Source organism: Carex rostrata, chromosome 3, assembly GCF_964058835.1.
Source record: "Carex rostrata chromosome 3, lpCarRost1.2, whole genome shotgun sequence".
NCBI classification, from domain to species: domain Eukaryota; kingdom Viridiplantae; phylum Streptophyta; class Magnoliopsida; order Poales; family Cyperaceae; genus Carex; species Carex rostrata.
The window spans coordinates 8,776,081-8,794,035 of NC_135920.1; the positions used below are offsets into that span (position 1 = coordinate 8,776,081).

A 17,955-nucleotide genomic window follows, 5' to 3' on the forward strand; every position below is an offset into this window, starting at 1 on the left:
TGAACTTTGAAAATGAAGATATGAGGGGAGGGTGCACGTTAGGAGCACAAAAGGGAGGGTGCACTTTAACCCTCGTTTAATATATTAAAATTCTTATGATAAATCTTCTCACAAGTCAAACAATCATCATTTTGATTGAATTAGTTAAAAATGTTAATAAAAAGTGTGATGAAGGACAAAAAAAAAATAACAATTTAGCAATATGATAGATTTGTAGTTATTGTACTAATTGCAATGCTAATAAATAAATTAAAAATATCTTAGTCATTCACTAGAAATTGACAACAAAATTATTTCATAAAGATGAAAAATCTATCATCTATATTCATTTAGAATAGTATTAACTATTTTAAATTAAGCATGCATTTTTCAAACGAAAAACTTGGAACTTAATCAATAAAGTGTTGTTGATATTTATAAATATACGATGTGTATCAGTTAATATATAGTGGAGAAAATTTTAAATCACATAGATATAACCAATTTTTGCCACCTATAAATAATAATTCATAAACTTTTACAGTTCAAACTCCCTCACCGTTGGATGGATACATCATATATGGTTCACCAGGGGTTTCTCCGGGCGATGCTTAACATATCTTTGAAAATATCGCACAGGTGACAACTGTTCGCAGTATATATCATGCGCGCGCAGTTCGGTAGTCGGGAATCCCACGGAACAAAACTGATGTTATTTTAGCTCTTTTTTTTATCGGGTTGTGGGTTTATAGGGGTCAACTGGATGCATGGACCACTGATTAAGTATTATTATTTAAACCAGTTTAGATCAGAGATGTGCGTCATCTCAACCATCTGATGCAGAATAGTCTACTTGTTGTTTTTTTTAGAGAGATAGAGATAGTTTGTACGTAGTAGTGCATACCTGATGCCAACACTGCTTAGTGCAGTTGGATAAGGCATCCGTTCTTCCACGAGAGAACATGGGTTCGAGTCGTGTGAATGTCTAAGAGTTTTAATCAAAAAAAAAAAGTAGCGCATACCTGAGAGAGAAAATAATCTAACTTCAATGCATTGTTTTGTTCGATAATTCATCGGATTGGTAATTTTAGACTGTTAAAATTTTAAGACATTTAATGTATAATAAAACATATATAACATCTCATCATTTATATACATGAGATGTGAATAAAATAAATTATGTTAACAATATTAGATTTTAAATTTATCTTTACTTTACAAAATTATTAGTATTATCAACATTATGCTAATAATTATTTTGTTGTAGGGCCGTGAATAAATATCAGCCCGTCAAAATGCCATGCTTTCTCCTAAGAAAGAGAATATCATTCGATCCCAAAAGAGGACACTGGTGGAAGTGGAATAAGAACAAAGGCTTTGGGCCCCAGCAGTCACTACACAAAAGAGGGACACATGAAATCCGGTCCGGAAAGAGGATCATTGGTCGGCGCCATCCCATCTCCCACCGTAACGTGTTCCAACTTGCGCAGTTGCGCCTCCTCTCCTTTTGTTCATCTCGAAAAGAATCTCCATCTCTCTCCTCTCTCTCGCTCTCTCTCTCTCTATGCGTCTGTCATATCAGTTCACTAGCCTTTCGAAAGATCTATGCGGGGATCAATGGCTGTGATCCTGCTAATCAGGTATGTAATCGAACATTTTAGTTTGGTTCCCTTCTGTTTGATTATTCTTCTAATTTTGGAAATTTGATTTAAGCTTTAAGTAGGTTGATGTCTCATATTGGCTAATAAAGAAAGCAGTTAATTTGGGAAATCTCTGATTGACTCCCAGTTGCTCTCATGCTTTTCCCACATATCAGCAGGATCAGGGGCAAAATAGTCTGAAAAATTCTCAACTTTTTTTATATAACTGCTTAGTAAATTGAAGTTCATTTCCAGTTACAGTTAGTTTAGCACAGGCCTGGGATTATGTCAAGAAAATTTTATATGTATGAAGGGTACTTCCTTTCATCTGAATTTGTCTATGCTTCTCTAATTTGACCTTTTGGAATTGCAGATCAATGAAATTCCTACAGCACTAACTTGTTCTCTGTGAAAATCCTTTCTTCTAATGGAACATACAGCTGATATACCTAATAACGAGGATATCATAAGGTGAAGCTTAGCTTATTTAATATCTGATTTGCATATTATAAGAATCTTCTTACACAATTCTAGTGCCTCCAACTATCTTGGATATTATTATACAATAAGAAATATTGAATTATAATAGATTTCTTTTCCTTGTGCAACATTTTTTTTTTGCTCTAGGGATATACCAGATATTTGAGAATTTCCTCTAAGTACAAATCAATCCCTTAGAAAGCTTGATATCTCTTAATAATGTTGGTTTCTTACCTATATCAGGGAGGAGCATCTTCCAAATGGAGACATTTATATTGGTAACTTTCATGGACCAGTCCCTCATGGATTTGGAAAATATGCATGGGCGGATGGTGCACTCTATGAGGGTGAGTGGGACCAATGCAGAATTACTGGAAAAGGCTGCATTGTTTGGCAATCAGGGGCTGTATATGAAGGAGAAGTGTGTGGAGGATTTGTAGAAGGTTCTGGAACCTCAAAAGAAGTCGACGGATCTGTTTATAACGGTTCCTGGCACATGAGCAAATATGAAGGCATGGGGATGAAAACTTACCCAAATTTCGACGTATATGAGGGATTTTGGAAAGAAGGGCTACAGGTAAAAGTTTATTTTTAACGAACTTATGCTAAGCTGCATGTATGGTCTCTGGTTTGGCTTCAGAGGTACCAGGGTTTTAGTAGTTTCTGAGAGGCTCCACTGTTACTTGTGTTAAACTAAATATGAGTTCTAGTGGAATAATTGGGGGTATGAATAATATATTCTTACACTTATGCCATGTGTTGCAGCGGTAATATAATAAAAAAATTTTTTTTGATCAATTTCTGTATGTAAACTACAGGAAGGTCTTGGCAAGTACACATGGAGCCATGGAACAACTTATGTAGGCAACTGGAAATGTGGCAACATGAGTGGTAAGGGTGTCATGCAATGGACAAATGGAGATCTTTACAATGGCTACTGGCAAAATGGGTTAATGCATGGAATCGGGTATTACCGTTACAGTGATGACACCTCCTATGTTGGGACATGGAACAAAGGTTTAAAGGATGGTCAGGGGATCCTTTATCCAGTTGGGTCTGAAATCCCTTGCGACCCATTATTTTCTGAATTATTTGGATACACAAACAATAGTCCTGTGGTAAATATTAAGAGTCTGTGCCCAGAGAAAGTTATGTTTTTGATCTTAACTTTTGTACGGCTATTCAGGCATTCCCCACGAATTTCAAATGGAAATGTTTCGGTTATCGAGGGAGGATGTGCTTTATCACAAGAAGTGTGTAATACCGCTAGTTCATCAACTGAAGGAGAGAGAAGGACTGAAAAGGAGAGGGATTTGGTGTATGAAAGGGAGTATATGCAAGGGGTTTTGATCATGGAAAGAACAAGGTATTGGGATGAACTGAAAGCAATGAGAACAAAGAACTGGAAGCAAAATTTGTGGAGAAGACATGTTAAGGGGCCTGGTGAGACTATTTATAAAGGTCACAAGAGCTATTTCTTGATGCTTAACCTACAACTAGGAATTAGGTATCATGTTTACTTTACTTCTTCAGGTACACTTCGTACATAGTTTAGATGGATTGTTTTTTGTGAAATTGGAATAAATAAATATTCATAAACATAGCAATTTTTTTTAATTGACCCCATTTTCTTGGTTTTGCAAGGGATCCGGCAGAATTTCCCAAAATTGTTGTGATCAAATTTTTACATCTAAAATATTTGCCTAAATTCTTTCACTGGCTCAGTTTCCATTAGTTGGTTGTACAACACTGGTGATATACTTCTTGACTACTGGTTCAATACACGCATGACTTACACATTTCTTTTGACCCTATTTTACCCAAAATTCGCAACTTCATGTCCTCTATTATGATCTCTTTGTGATACTCTGCTAAATTCTAAAAGATGATCAATTATTTTGAGAAAGTAAAAATTGACCGGTTATTATTTACCCATATTTGTATAGGTATACTACTGGAAAAATTACACCAGTGCCACTGCGTGAGGTTCGCTCATCAGATTTCGGGCCTCGTGCAAGAATAAGGATGCATTTCCCTTGTGAGGGAACACAATACACACCTCCACATCACTCTATTAATTTCTTTTGGAAAGATTACTGCCCCATGGTTTTCAGGTTTACTTTTCTCATTCTCTCAATTTGTATGTAATGTTCGTGTTTCACAGCCTTGCTCACGAGTGTGTTATTTTTATTTTTCGTTTTATATAAGGAATCTCCGTGAGATGTTCAAAATAGATGCAGCCGACTATATGATGTCAATATGTGGAGGTCATAGTTTGAAAGAGCTCTCTTCACCCGGCAAAAGTGGCAGCATCTTCTATCTCTCACAAGATGAAAGATTTGTGATTAAAACATTGAAGACATCTGAAGTTAAGGTATTTTTCTGTTCGTAGAGATAGTTCTTTTGCAAATGACACACGACTTTTCATCTTTTGGCAATATATTTGAACATATTATACCATTCTCATCCAATTTATCTGAAGACTGGTTCTTATTTACAAATATCACTAAAAATGTTGGTTCGTAGTCGCAAATAGAGAGTTTATTCATTGTTTCAAATAGCAGACAAAAGACAATCTTGGGTACGATGTGTATAAGGGCCTTGGATTATGGACGCTTTCAAGTGCCTTCCAGAATATTAATCTGCCTCCATTTTGTCTTTGAAACTAATTAAAAAAGTTGTAACTGTTGTAGGTTTTGCTGAAAATGCTACCAAAATATTATGTTCACGTTGGAGCTTATGAGAACACACTTATAACTAAGTTTTTTGGCCTCCATCGTATAACACTGAAATCAGGACGGAAGGTAATCTCTTTCAATAAACTCATTATAACTAATTTATATCCTGAATAGTAATTTTACTCCATCGTATGAACATTCAAGAGAAAAAAGTCATGCTGGCCTCTGCAAAACTTCAAAATACCAAGTACATTGTTAAAATGAGTTAAATGGAATATCCCATTTATTTTTTAAAACACTGGGACTTACACTCTTCGTTATATTTTAAGAATATTACCCAAGTACATGTCCATCTTTCTCATTGTATTGATGGAATATTTTGAGGGTAAGTTGTAAATTCTTTAAGCAAACAGGAAGCAAGAGTATGAAGGATATTTTTCATGTACCTGGGTTTATTCACAATATTTTCCATAATTTGAATGGGTTACATGATGTTTCTGGTGTCTTTGGTATAGCAACAGTACTTAGGTGTGGTGGGGGTATATAGGTAGTATCTTTATGTAAAGTTGTCTATTGAGATGCTTTTAATGTAGGTGCGATTTGTTGTTATGGGGAATATGTTTTGTACCGAGCTACGCATCCATCGTAGATATGACTTAAAAGGATCGACACAGGGAAGATTCACGAAAAAAGAAAACATTAAGGAAACAAGCACCTTAAAGGATTTGGATCTGTCGTATGTTTTCTATGTGGAGAAGTCGTGGCGAGAGGCACTCTTTAGGTAATTGAAATGCCAAAATGATGTTGGTATTGTACAAAAATTGGTTGCCTGGCTTATGTAATACCGGAATACTGCATTGCAACCTCACCTCTGCACTTTTGCTGATTTTCTTTCTGCTCCCTTTCAGGCAAATTTCTCTGGATTGCATGTTTTTAGAATCACAGTCAATAATAGACTATAGCATGCTTTTGGGTATTCATTTTAGAGCTCCTGAGCATTTGAGGTCGCACTTAGATCAGGATACTGCACTTCTTGAAAGTGGAAATTCTGTCGCCAGAAACTGTGATACTTCCATCTCTTCTGTATTTGTTAAAACATTTGAGCTTCTTTTTATTTCTTATCGCTTTCCTTCTGATTTTGCAAGAATTTGCAGAAAAAAAATAAAGCAATCCTCCTAAAAAAAATGCCCTTTTGTATCCTTGCAAAAAGATAATAGCACATAAGCTGGCACAACACAAGAATATCTGAAGTTAATTTATTAATTCAATGTCTGATATGCTCTCATAAAATCCAGAAAGAGCAAAGATACTATATGAACATTCCTTGTAGAAGTACATTTACTATCAGTAATTTTCTGGTTCTTACAGTTCAAAGAATTTTGTTTTCTTCTCTTTAGCTGATGATACTGTGAATCCTGATGAAGCATTTCGCCAGAAGGGATTTTTCCTGGTTGCTCATGAACCAGGTTCAGTGAGTGGTGCTCCTGGTTCACACATCAGGGGCAGCATGGTCAGAGCATCTGAAGCCGGTGATGAAGAAGTTGATCTTGTTCTACCTGGCACTGGGAGGTCTGTCAATCATTAAGCATCTTTATTACCTCTTGTTTTCTAATAAATTCAGCTTATGTACAGAAACTAACCTAGTAATTTAAATAGCAGGTTGCGAGTTCAATTGGGTGTTAATATGCCAGCTCAAGCTTGTTTGAAAGTTCAAGATAAAATGGCTGGGTCCAATGAAGACTATGACACATATGAGGTCCATGATGTGGTTCTCTATCTCGGAATTATTGATATATTACAAGAATACAATGTCAAAAAGCACATTGAGCATTGTGTTAAATCCCTCAAGTATGATCCATTGTCCATATCAGCAGTTGAACCGAGTTTATATGCAAAACGGTTCATAAGTTTCTTGGAGAAAGTTTTCCCAGAGCAGCAGCAAGTGTAATCGCATCCAGATGGTTTATTTTCTTTTTAAACCTTCTGTGAAACTATTTGAGATGTAACCATTTTAAATCGTCAATATCCAAGTTCCTTGTGTATGTAGTTTTATTTTTGTTATGTACGTAGTTAGACTGTCGTTTTTACGATAAATCATGCGAGTACAAGCCATCCATTTGGAGTGCCGTTGGCTTCGCTTAGTCTCACTCACTCTTTCTGTCTCTGTCTCTGTTTTTTTTTTTTTTTTTTTTTTTTTGAACAGTTATTCTCTCTCGTCTCTCGCTGATATCATTTATTTATTTAAACTAAAGTCATGTTTGAAAAAACCTTTCGTCTCGATTCTCAGGAACTTTTATCCTTTTAATATCATGGTTCAAAATAAAGCTCTTACATATCATTTTGTACCTATTCGGTGATCCTCGCTTACCCTCCTCTATTTCTTAATCTTGCTTAATAACATCTGTTCTTTAATTAGAGTTAGAGACCTCACTTTAGACCAAATATGAAGTTATCTGAACCCCTTTCTTACCCTTTTTGAGTTTTCTTCGGACTGTTTTATCCTCGAATTGCTGTCCCTCTTTTTTTTTTTTCTTTTTTTCAGCCATGGCCCGTAGGCCTACAAATCAACTACCTATCTAGATTCTATTTCCCTCACAATTCTTCAAGTCTGACCCCCACTGTGCCAGTTCCTTCATCCAGCCATGCAATCTTCCTTGATTAGCCAAAGTGTGTGCTATTTTGATACCCTGGTTTTCTCTGGTTAGGTATGCTATACTGTGCCTCCTTGCTGTCTGGTTTTGAAGGGTCCAGGTTCTCCAGATGTGATTGGAGGCTCTCCAGTCATGTATGATGTATGACAGATTCTGTGTGGGATAAAGAGTCGACAGTCTCAGCTGAATCTGAGAGAATCATACCCTGTTGGCAGTCCAGCTGCTGAAGGAGAATGCATGCTTCAAGTACAGCCCTTGCTTCAGATTGAGCTGGATTTATTGCCTGCACCACCTCTGATACCCATCTAATTGGTACTCCCTGCTTGGTAAGGTGCAGACCTACACCTGCTCGGCCATCATCAGACCAGGACCCATCTACATAGCAAACAAAATCAGAACTGATACCTTGCTCGACTCCTTGCATACCCTGCTGCTGTTGATTTGGTGGTATGGTAATTACAGTCTCACATGCTATGGTTGTGCATGCTTTTCTTCTGTCTGATTGTAGTACTGCCTACATGGTGGGAGTTTTGCTGTTTACCCCCTAGGACTGCATCGTTTCTCACTCTCCACAGTGCCCGTATCATGCAAACAAACTGGCACACCTCGGGTTCTGGTAGTTGATTGTGCATCGATTCCAGAATTTGACTCAAGGATCCATGCAAATTCTCAGTTCTCAGGCCGAAATGTGATGCTCCCCAGGTTGCCCTTGCAAAGTTGCAACCAAACAATGCATGCCAGATTCTCTCTGGCTCCACACCACACAGCTGACAGTTTGGATTCTGACACTCAAGATCTCCATTACAGGCAAGGCATTGTGAATGCACCTCCATAGGAACTGTTTTAGTTTGGGTAATAGTCTCTTGTTTTTCCAGATCCACATCCAAAAATCCTTATCAGCAGTTGATCCACTATCCCCCCTTATCAGCTGATATGCTTTGCTGACAGTAAACAAACCATTCCTTGCATAGATGAAAATAAGCGTGTCAGGTCTGCTTCGCAGTTCCGGTGCAGATCCAGGTGACAGTACTATGTTGAGGACTTCTGATCATCGTCCATAATAGCATTAGCATCTTTACTTCAATATTTTTTTTATCACTTCTCTCTCTTCCACACCAGCATGTATTCTCAAGTTCTCAAGTAACAAAGAAAGTACCTCCTCTCCTCTCCGCTTATGATCATCGGTGCTTCATTGACGAACTCATTAAACCGACGCCACAGAAAGTTTCGTTTTGAAATGCTCTATCGTTTGACATCCACTTTGATAGATATTCTTCTTCTTCCTTTGCCTTCGTTAATCCCGACCCCCTTCATCAGTTCACTTACTCTCCACTTCGTCAGTTTACCAAGTTGCTGAAATTTACCCCTTAGTTCATTTATTGAAATTTTGGTGATGATGGTATAGAAAAGGTTCAACTAGAGGAGGCATTTACCAAGTCGCTACACCCGTAGAAGCAACTGAATGGTACTTTGAAGGTCATGAATTAGGGGTATGTTTGGATGAAGTGAGAATAGTTAGAATAGAGTACTATTCTCGAATAGAGGAATGTACATTCAAATAATATTTTTGTTATTCGGAATAGTTAGAATAATTGTTATTCTCTATTCCTTGTACATGTTGGAATAACTACTATTTGAAAGTGTGAAGAGATAGAAAAAAATGCTTTATTTTCGAATTTCCGCTAACATAGTTCTGAAATGACGACACCACTTCTGTTATCTCCACGTCGTGACAATTCGTTTGAGACTCCAATTGCATATCTTTTTTCTTAATTAGCATCTTGTTAACACTATTTTTTATCAGTTATAGCTACTCACTATTTCAAATGTACAATCCAAACGACATTTTTACTAATCCAAATAACACCATTTTCATACTAATTTGAAAATCACCATTTTTTTTCCTATTCTCATTTACTATTCTCAAATTTCACTATTTTAGCTTCCAGCCAGACATACCCTAGAAGGTGTGGGAGATGAGACTGACTAGGCCATCCATGAAAAAATAGCGGAGTCAAATGAAAAACTCCAATTGGAGAAGCAGCCACTGGAGGAACAAAGTAGAGAATTAAAAAGCAGACTCAATTTGATTCTTAATTTGACGTATTTGGTTTTTCTTAATGTTCTGTTAATTTCAATTCCAGTCTATGATTATCCTGTTGCTACTTGATACTGGTACGGATCAGTTTGTTCTTGTTGGAACCGATATCAACTGGTGCAACTGGTACAACCTGAGTATGCACCAATTGGTGCTTTATTGCGTACAATAAGCGATGGTTGCTAATTCAAGAAATATAAGACAAGCAAGGATGATATTGATGCTGTCAAAGTTTCTCAAATACCAAATATAAGTTGGTACCAGTTTCGTTGTGACAAATTTCTGATTTAATTGTAATTATTTTTGACATTTACGTTTTCTTGCTGTGATTTTGTATAACTTCACATTTTATATTTTTGATGAATGATCATTGACCGTCTAATATAAAGTTTAGCTAAATGTAATTATTTATTGATTATTAACTTAATTATCTTGAATTTTAGTTAATATAACAACAACAACAACAACACAAGAGTATTTAAGTCATTACATACTACAATATATATTTTACTCGTATTAAGCTTTCATTTTTAATTCTACCACCTCGCCAAACAAAAGCACCTTGCAAAGATTAAACTTTTAATCCTTTGGTCCCTCAAGGACTGCTATTATCAGCCAAGGTAACACATCCAATATTGTGTACTCCGAACAAGTTTTGATGTACAAATACTGGTCACTGCTATAGCTGCAGTTTAAAAGGCGAGGCCAATCCAAATTATCAGCTTTGACAGCTGATCCAACTTGTACCCGGTCAGTATTTCAAACTATGCAGTTCAGAAACTATCTTGGGGAAACATTGTGCAGACTATCAACTGACAATTTACATATATTTCAAGCAATAATAAAAACTTGAGTTTTTGTAGTTTCAATCATGCAGTTAGGCGTGCAAACGGGTCGGATATTACCCGTCAGAATCCGGATCCATATCCGAATTTTTGCGGATTCGGATATGCAGATACGGATAGTTGCGGATTTGGATACGGATACGGATATTTTTTATGCAGATTTGAATACGGATATGGTTTGAGTTTCGAAATCGGATACGGATACGGATAATTATCTGTATCCGCATAAATTAGTATTTCAGATATCCGCATAAATTATATTGATCCTAAGTTATGATTATTTCTAAATAAAAAAACAACACGTGACTGACTGACTTTTTTCAGGAATTCTGACAGCCTCCATCCAATAGCTGCACGACGACACCTACAAACAGCCGGCGAAATTAGAGACAGAGCAACAATGGCGGTCAGAAAGAATTATGGAATTTTTAGCAAACTGATCTCTAACTTTCCTAATATCACAAAAAGAAGGAATGGGAGAAGCTAGTTTCCAATTTCATGACAAGTGGGCTCCTGTAGAATTAGGATAGGCTAGTCATCTATGCCTTTTATGTAGTTTTTAAATTTCTAGTTTTTACTGTTTAATTATAGAATAATTATAACAAACCCCCCACTCCCATCTCCATCTCCTCATTTTCCTCGCACTCTCTCTCTTCCTTAACTGCCATATATTTCCCCACTAATTATAAGAACCCCCCACTCTCATCCCTGCATTAATTATGCATTCCTCTAATAATAATTCCCGCGTTAATTATTGCTTTAAAAACAATCTGCGCATTAATTATACTGTTATCTAATAACAATCACTGTTAATAAATGTTTATCTGTTAATTGATGTTCAAAAAAATATTTATCATTATTTCTGAGAAATATTTACCCTTGTAACATAGAGTATTTATCCATGTAACATAGAGTATTTATCATTATGTCTGAAAGTATTTATCATTGATGTTTTACTGTAAGTTGCAATTATGTCTGAGAAGTATTTATCTATGCAATACAAAGTATTTATCCATGTAACATAAAATATTTATCATTATGCATGAGAGTATTTATCATTGATGTTTTACTGAAAGTTGCAAGTATGCCTGAGAAATATTTATCCATTTAACATAAAGTATTTATCCATATAATGTCAAGTATTTACCCATGTAACATAAAGTATTTATCATTATGTCTCAGAGTATTTATCATTGGGTGAGAGGATTGTTTATTTAATGGTCTCCAGTTGTGCAGGGACGATTAAAAAAAAAAAAAAATTTTGTGCGGGAACAATTAATGGATTGATTTATTCTTTCATAAATAGAGATCATTGCATAGGGTTTAATACCTGATAAATTCAAGTTAAATACTAACAGTTTTTTAAATGCTCATTAATGATTGAGCGGTCCCCCCATGTTTAATGGTCCCCAGTTGTGCGGGGACGATTAAAAAAAAAAGGAAATTTTGTGCGGGGACAATTAATGGATTGATTTATTCTTTCATAAATAGAGATCACTGCATAGGGTTTAATACCTGACAAATTCAAGGTAAATACTTTAATGCTTCAAGTTAAATACCCGCAGTTTTTTAAACGCTCATTAATGATTGAGCGGTCCCCCCATATTTTTTTGGCAGTATCTGCGGGGATAAATGCGGGGATAAACCTGCGGGGATTGTTATCACTGTCCTTAATTATAACTAGGCGTTTTTTAACCTTCCCTAAAGACATGTAATATGTTCAACTACTATTTACATTCAATAATAAGGGGAGTGCTATATTGAGGGCATTTATTCTAATTTTTGAGAGCTAAGAGAATTTTTTTCACTCTAATACCTAATTTGCCCTTGTTCTTTAAATTCTATATATGCCTAAGAATCATTAATACCTGCACACTTTAACATAAAAGGAAATAACTAAATGAGTAAATCTAGCTAGCGTGTTGATTGGCGGATCTATGATTGAAATTATGGCTGAAATTAGACGGAAACGAAAAACAATCAAACTGCACCTCCATTATTTCTCCTTTGTCCCCTAAAATTCTCTGAACGTCCCTTGTTTGGATATACTCTCTGGTTTTGTATTAGAGAGCTTAGTACGCGCTCTTCTGCTTATAAGAATATCTATCTATCTTTATGTGTAATTGCTGGGAATGACACATGTTCGAACAATTATCATTTATATCCAAGTGAATTGTGAATTATCTTGGAAGTACCCCTATAAGTTATGACCATGTGAATTATCTTTTCTCATACATTATATTCATCATATTGGGAAAATCACACAGATTTTGTTCTTCAATTATTATTTTTTTAGATATAATTAATACTTCTCATGTCCTTCTAATAACATCTGTTTTAGAGAGAAATATTACCAATATATACTTTTGTTTCATCAATCCGACATATACCGAAATAATATTGACCCATTTACCACTTCTATCTGTGTAAAATAAGAGACGACCAATAGAATTCTGAAAGGCTGACCTAGGCGCATTGCTAAAACCAAAAAATTATTATAGATACCTTCCAACAAATGCATGCAGAGATTTTAGAAAATGCATCTCCATTGATACAATTTCACCTAAATAGGCAAATCAACCTTCTCAGTTCCAACACTGGCACTAGCTTTTTCCTCATACCTTTTGCATAGTTTAAATTCAACTTGAGTAGGTACAAATTTGATTCAACTAGACAGAACATGCCATCATGTGACGCCCATAACAAAACAGGTACGGGGGTACTGTGTTACAATCAGACAGGAAGGCTAATGCATGCACTTTACCACTCAACTACAACCTCAACATTGGTACAAACTGAAGCAATGGCCTTGCTCGAGGCACTAAATATATGCACTCACCGACCATAGTTCACACTGCTCTCAGATTGCCAAGTACTGGTACGAGCGGTGATACAAGATAGCATTGATGGCAGCAAACACAGTGGCGGAGTGCATTGCATTGTTCTCAACCTCACGACAACGACTAATAAAACACGCAAGGAAGGGAGCACTACAAGGCGCACAGAAACTTGCCAACTGGGCAAGGACAACAAGACAGAACTTTAAAGGCCAACTCTTTGACAGCTTCATCACTGAACTGGATATTGCACCAACTACCAAGCATACTGCCAGCATATTATCGCACCTCAGCCATTGCTTGAACGGATTACACAATGAATAGCCAAAGTACACAACAACAACAGGGCGCGCACAACTTGATTTTTTATTTTTTTTTCCTTTACTGCATTATGGAACTTTTTTAGGGCATATTTCTTTTATTTTTCTCTCATTTCGGTAAGTAATATAGGAGGTTTGTAGGCACTATGGTACTGACTGGGACAGAGGCTACGTTATTTTCAGTTGTTTTCTGGTTTGGTAGGAGATTTTTTTCTCTTGATAGGAAGTAATTGATGTATGTTACTCATTCAATGAAATATATCTATGGCGATAAAAAAAGAAAATAAAACTTGAGCTGTAACACCTTTTTTTTATTTGAGTGAAAGCCCGTAGGCAGAGCAGCAACACCTACAGGGCATCTATCTCAGAAAAAGAGAAGAAGAAAAAAATGAACTGTTGAGCAGCAACACATGTCTCAGCACTCACCAGTCATCATCCATCTTTGGTTTTTCTCAAAAAAGAAAAAAGTTCCCATACACATAATCTATTTTTGCATATAGGTCCATAATATAATTTGATTTGCATTACTGCCTTAAAAAATTATTATTTCTCAAAAGAAGAAAAATCTGCTCTTCCAAAGTTTTGTTATTGTTTACAACAAAAATTGTAATCAATTAATATAACTGATAACTAAGTAATGTTAAATTATTTCCATGTAGCAAGTTCTTTTTTATATATTTTTTAACTACAGTTAATTACATAAAAAAGGTTTCAGCTAAAATAAGTATCAACCACAATTAACCACAATTAAATTTCATGTAGCAAGTTCTTTTTTATATTTTTTTAACCACGATTAATTACATAAAAAAAGGTTTCAACCACAATTAATTAGATATATATTTTGAATTAGAAATTTGAATTATATCCGTATTTGTATTCGTATCCGAAAATATCCGATCCGTATCTTTATCCGTTTAATATCCGATCCGTATCCGTATCCGAAAAAAAAATACAGATACGAATATGGGTTGAGCACTATCCGATCCGTTTGCACCCCTACATGCAGTCATTAAGAAGACTGCAGAAAACTCACCTGAGGTAATATATAAGACATTAAGGCTGCATAAATCAAAATAATACGCATACAAAGTCCTACGATCCAGTTTTTACTACAATCTATAACCATCTTAAATGGTAGGAATTTCACATGACAAACAATCAAAATTGACATCACCTGTTTACTGGTATAACTACAACACAACCCAACAATACCAAATAGGTTCCTATCATTAATAGAAATTTACCCCTTAGCATTTCCATTTTCAATCTCAGAAACCCTTGCCACATCACCACCTTCAAACCTCACACCGGCCTCACCAAGCATAACATCATCCATTGTGAGCTCATCTTCGGCGACAATGTCATCCACATCCTCTTCGTCAATATTCTCACTTCCTGGGATCCGCCGTGGCTTTGGCCCATGTTCTAACCTGTGCGTCTCCAATTCCTTGTCCATTGTCTCAGCTGAAGCAGCATCGCCGACAGGAGCATTTCTTCTAACTTTACGAGCATTCTGCCACCTCTCCATCTCTGCTTCTACATTTGAAAGATATTGCTCCTCAAGTTTCTTTCGGTATTCAGACAGTTCTGCTCTTCGTGCTGATTTCCACTCATCCAACTCCTTAGATACAGGAATATAATTAGTCAAAAAGTATTGAATGCTGACATAAAGGTTTCTTTGAACAAAAAGAAACTCATACAATTAGTCAAGATGTCTTAACTGTAACAATTAAGAACTCCAATACCATACCTTCTCTTTACGTTGCTCAATTGCAGTTGCATCTTCAACTAGTGGTTTAGCTGGCATGTAATAAATAGGAGGTTGAGCCTTTGTCCTGATAAAATAAACCAACATGAAACAAAACAAACAAGTATTACAAATGCTAATATTTTGGATCTTGAAAACCCAACTTAAGAGCTGTAGTTCAAGTAGCCACGTCAGCACAAGGAAAGCCTCGAGATGCATGAAATGCCAAGATTAACCTATCTTTTCTCAACAAATTGTGTCAATATGCACACCGAAGTTTAAAATTAACCTGCACATCATCACAAAATTTGCTAGTCAGCTTCTAGCTTAAAAATATATAACGAGAGGTACTTGTTCACAAAAGGCATATTAAAAGAATTACCTTAAAAAATTGGATAGCTTTTTATGATGCTCAGTCCAGTCAAGAAATAACAGCTCCAGTCTTTTTTCATCTGCTTTAGCCGCAACACGAGCACGCAGTGTCTGAATTTAACATAACAAGAATGCACAATATAGTAATTTGATTACTATTATTCTAAAAAGTGTAAATCATCACTTAAATAAAGGCAAAGATGAAGGAAAAAGTGAGTATTCCCTTCAGCTAGCTTTCATTGATGGTCAAATGACAAACATTGAAGAAATATTTGTTTAGGAATTACCAAATCACGTCTACGCTTCTCAGTAATCAGTTCTGCTTCTTGTTGCTTCAACTTCTCACTCTCCTCTCGTGCCTTCTCTTCAGCCTAATTAAAAGAACATAATAAATAATTAAAGCAAGGCCAAAGTCTAACACTATGAACAGCAATATATGAAAAAAAATACTGAAATAATAAAAAATATCCAGACCCTGCGCAAAGAATCACTTCTACGCATGAAAGCCTGTGTACTTGATAACTGCTTGTCCTCTTCCCTAAATTTCTGGCACATGGACAATTCAATATAAGTATATTTGTAAATGCAGAACTTAAAATGACATCAATTTACAAAAAACCAACAGAACATCCAAAAAACAAAAGATAAAATTGAAGTACCTCTAATGTACCCAAAAGCTGCCCCAGCATTCGCTTATTTCTCTTAACTAAGCTTGGGTTTTCATCCTTTGGAAACACTCTAGGCAATGGCTCTGGAGGTGGCATATTATAATCCTGCAAACAAATTTGTCAATAAACACAAGTTTAACAAACCTACAAACTATATATATTACATTTATACCAAACGCACAGAAACATATTTGAATTTTATTACTCACTGGTTTCCTGATCCTAGAGTTGGCATCCCGTCTCAATCCACCAGAAGCCTGATCATTTGTGGCCCTTGGTTCTCTTCTGTTTTCTGTAGCCTCTGCTGCAGTTTCATCCTTTGCATTGCTAGCTATCCTCTGTTCCAGTTTCACCTCTGCACCATCAGCCTATATTTGCAAACACCAATAAGAGAAATAAAATAGGAATCGTAACAGGTAAAAAGGTAATATAAATGAACTGAACATTTTTAATGTTTTTGTAATACCTTTACAAGAGTAGATAATAGCCTTCTCTTTTGCGCTGGCTGTTCTTCATTCTCTAGTACCTAAAGCATAATTCAAAATAAACAAAAATCAAAATAGACCTCTTTACTCTTGGATTTCAAAACAAATAAATTTAGGGTTGAACTGAATTCATTAGTTTGTAATTAACATACGGGTGGTCGAACATGACCACGCTGGCGGAGTCCAGGACCGGTCTGGCGGGTCCCACCGGTAACTGCAGCACCTCCACGTCGGATTCCCCTCGGGTCCCTCAGACGCTCCGAAATCTACATGGAAGAAAAGAAACGAAAACCCAACTGCAATCAAATAAGAAAGACACCCCTACAAATACATATAGGGAGATTAGATCAAGAGAGACCTCACGGTGCTGGCGCTGGAGCTCTTGAAGCTCCTTTAGTAGCTCGTCGGCTGTCTTCTCCACTACCGCACCACTCGCCATGTCACTCTCTCGATCTTTCCCTCTCGCTCTCTCTAAACTGCCGCCTGTCGAGGTTAGAGTCGAAGGGAAGCTAAGAAGGCACGCATTGAGGAAGAAAAGCAAAGGGTTAGGGCTTTGCTTCTATAACCAATCTGAATCTGTAGCGGGTTACCGGGTGGAATAAGGAAAGAGTATTGCTGAACAGTTTTGCTCCGAGAGTCCGACTGTCCGAGAACCGTTCTATATTGACTCGCTATACGTAACAAGAAAAAGACAACAGCAAAGTGCTCAATAATTTACCCGTGGGTTGTGTGCCAAAACCCATTCTGACTTAACGCAGGCCCATTAACGATTTTAAGGGCTTAAACCCAAGTTCACTTGGGAATGTCCAATTTCATCTCCGTTATGAACTTGCGGGATCCAATGGGCCTTGTAGCAAGTAATTTTCGTATTGTGTAATGTTTGTTCGTACTTGATTATATCATTTACTGAAAAACCCAGTTCTGTAAATTGGCTTAGCAAGCAATCAAAGTATGATTCATGAGCCTTCACCGTTAAAATGAAACAAAAGTAGAATTATCGTCCTGTGAAGTTGTACTATTATTTTGAGACATGGATTATATTTTCATATTGTTGCTGTGAAGAACTTGTATGCCTTGCGGTTTTGTCTTCTGAATGGAGTCAATGATGAATCATGAATGTTGGTTCTTCTATGATATGCTGAAAAAAAATGAACG

At 36.3% G+C, this 17,955-nt stretch overlaps 2 protein-coding genes across 5 annotated transcripts; one reads left to right on the forward strand and one right to left on the reverse strand.

Annotated features, from left to right (window-relative positions):
* Nucleotides 1-1,372: 1,372 nt before the first annotated feature.
* LOC144551307 (phosphatidylinositol 4-phosphate 5-kinase 1-like) lies at nt 1,373-6,891 on the forward strand. Of its 4 annotated transcripts, none has more exons than XM_078299227.1 (11): nt 1,373-1,619; nt 1,993-2,090; nt 2,343-2,676; nt 2,918-3,606; nt 4,046-4,213; nt 4,308-4,473; nt 4,793-4,903; nt 5,371-5,558; nt 5,686-5,840; nt 6,175-6,346; nt 6,434-6,891. In XM_078299227.1, exons 2-11 carry the CDS (start codon nt 2,047-2,049, stop codon nt 6,723-6,725), a joined length of 2,319 nt encoding a protein of 772 aa, XP_078155353.1. In that variant the 5' UTR covers nt 1,373-1,619; nt 1,993-2,046; the 3' UTR covers nt 6,726-6,891. The 4 variants fall into 4 exon arrangements, with proteins under 4 accessions (XP_078155353.1, XP_078155355.1, XP_078155354.1 ...); XM_078299229.1 differs by having other exon boundaries at nt 6,437-6,891; XM_078299228.1 differs by having other exon boundaries at nt 1,407-1,623.
* A 7,676-nt stretch (nt 6,892-14,567) lies between these two features.
* On the reverse strand, nt 14,568-17,332 carry LOC144551310 (protein-protein interaction regulator family protein). The gene is made up of 10 exons (XM_078299232.1): nt 17,159-17,332; nt 16,953-17,066; nt 16,782-16,841; nt 16,525-16,683; nt 16,307-16,420; nt 16,122-16,193; nt 15,935-16,018; nt 15,658-15,758; nt 15,279-15,363; nt 14,568-15,149 (listed from the first exon to the last, which is right to left on the reverse strand). The coding sequence occupies exons 1-10, from the start codon at nt 17,237-17,239 to the stop codon at nt 14,769-14,771; spliced, it is 1,251 nt and encodes a 416-aa protein (XP_078155358.1). The 5' UTR covers nt 17,240-17,332; the 3' UTR covers nt 14,568-14,768.
* Between the last annotated feature and the right edge of the window lie 623 nt (nt 17,333-17,955).

Bases quoted from the DNA above. Each gene is read 5' to 3' on its own strand.
- LOC144551307 (XM_078299227.1), top strand. From the start codon at position 2,047: ATGGAACATACAGCTGATATACCTAATAACGAGGATATCATAAG. The intron at 4,214-4,307 runs GTTTACTTTTCT...GTTTTATATAAG, and splicing joins TACTGCCCCATGGTTTTCAG to GAATCTCCGTGAGATGTTCA. The intron at 4,904-5,370 runs GTAATCTCTTTC...CTTTTAATGTAG, and splicing joins CACTGAAATCAGGACGGAAG to GTGCGATTTGTTGTTATGGG.
- LOC144551310 (XM_078299232.1), bottom strand. From the start codon at position 17,239: ATGGCGAGTGGTGCGGTAGTGGAGAAGACAGCCGACGAGCTACTAAAG. The intron at 17,067-17,158 runs GTCTCTCTTGAT...TCTTCCATGTAG, and splicing joins TCCAGCGCCAGCACCGTGAG to ATTTCGGAGCGTCTGAGGGA. The intron at 16,194-16,306 runs GTACTTCAATTT...TCCATGTGCCAG, and splicing joins AGCTTTTGGGTACATTAGAG to AAATTTAGGGAAGAGGACAA.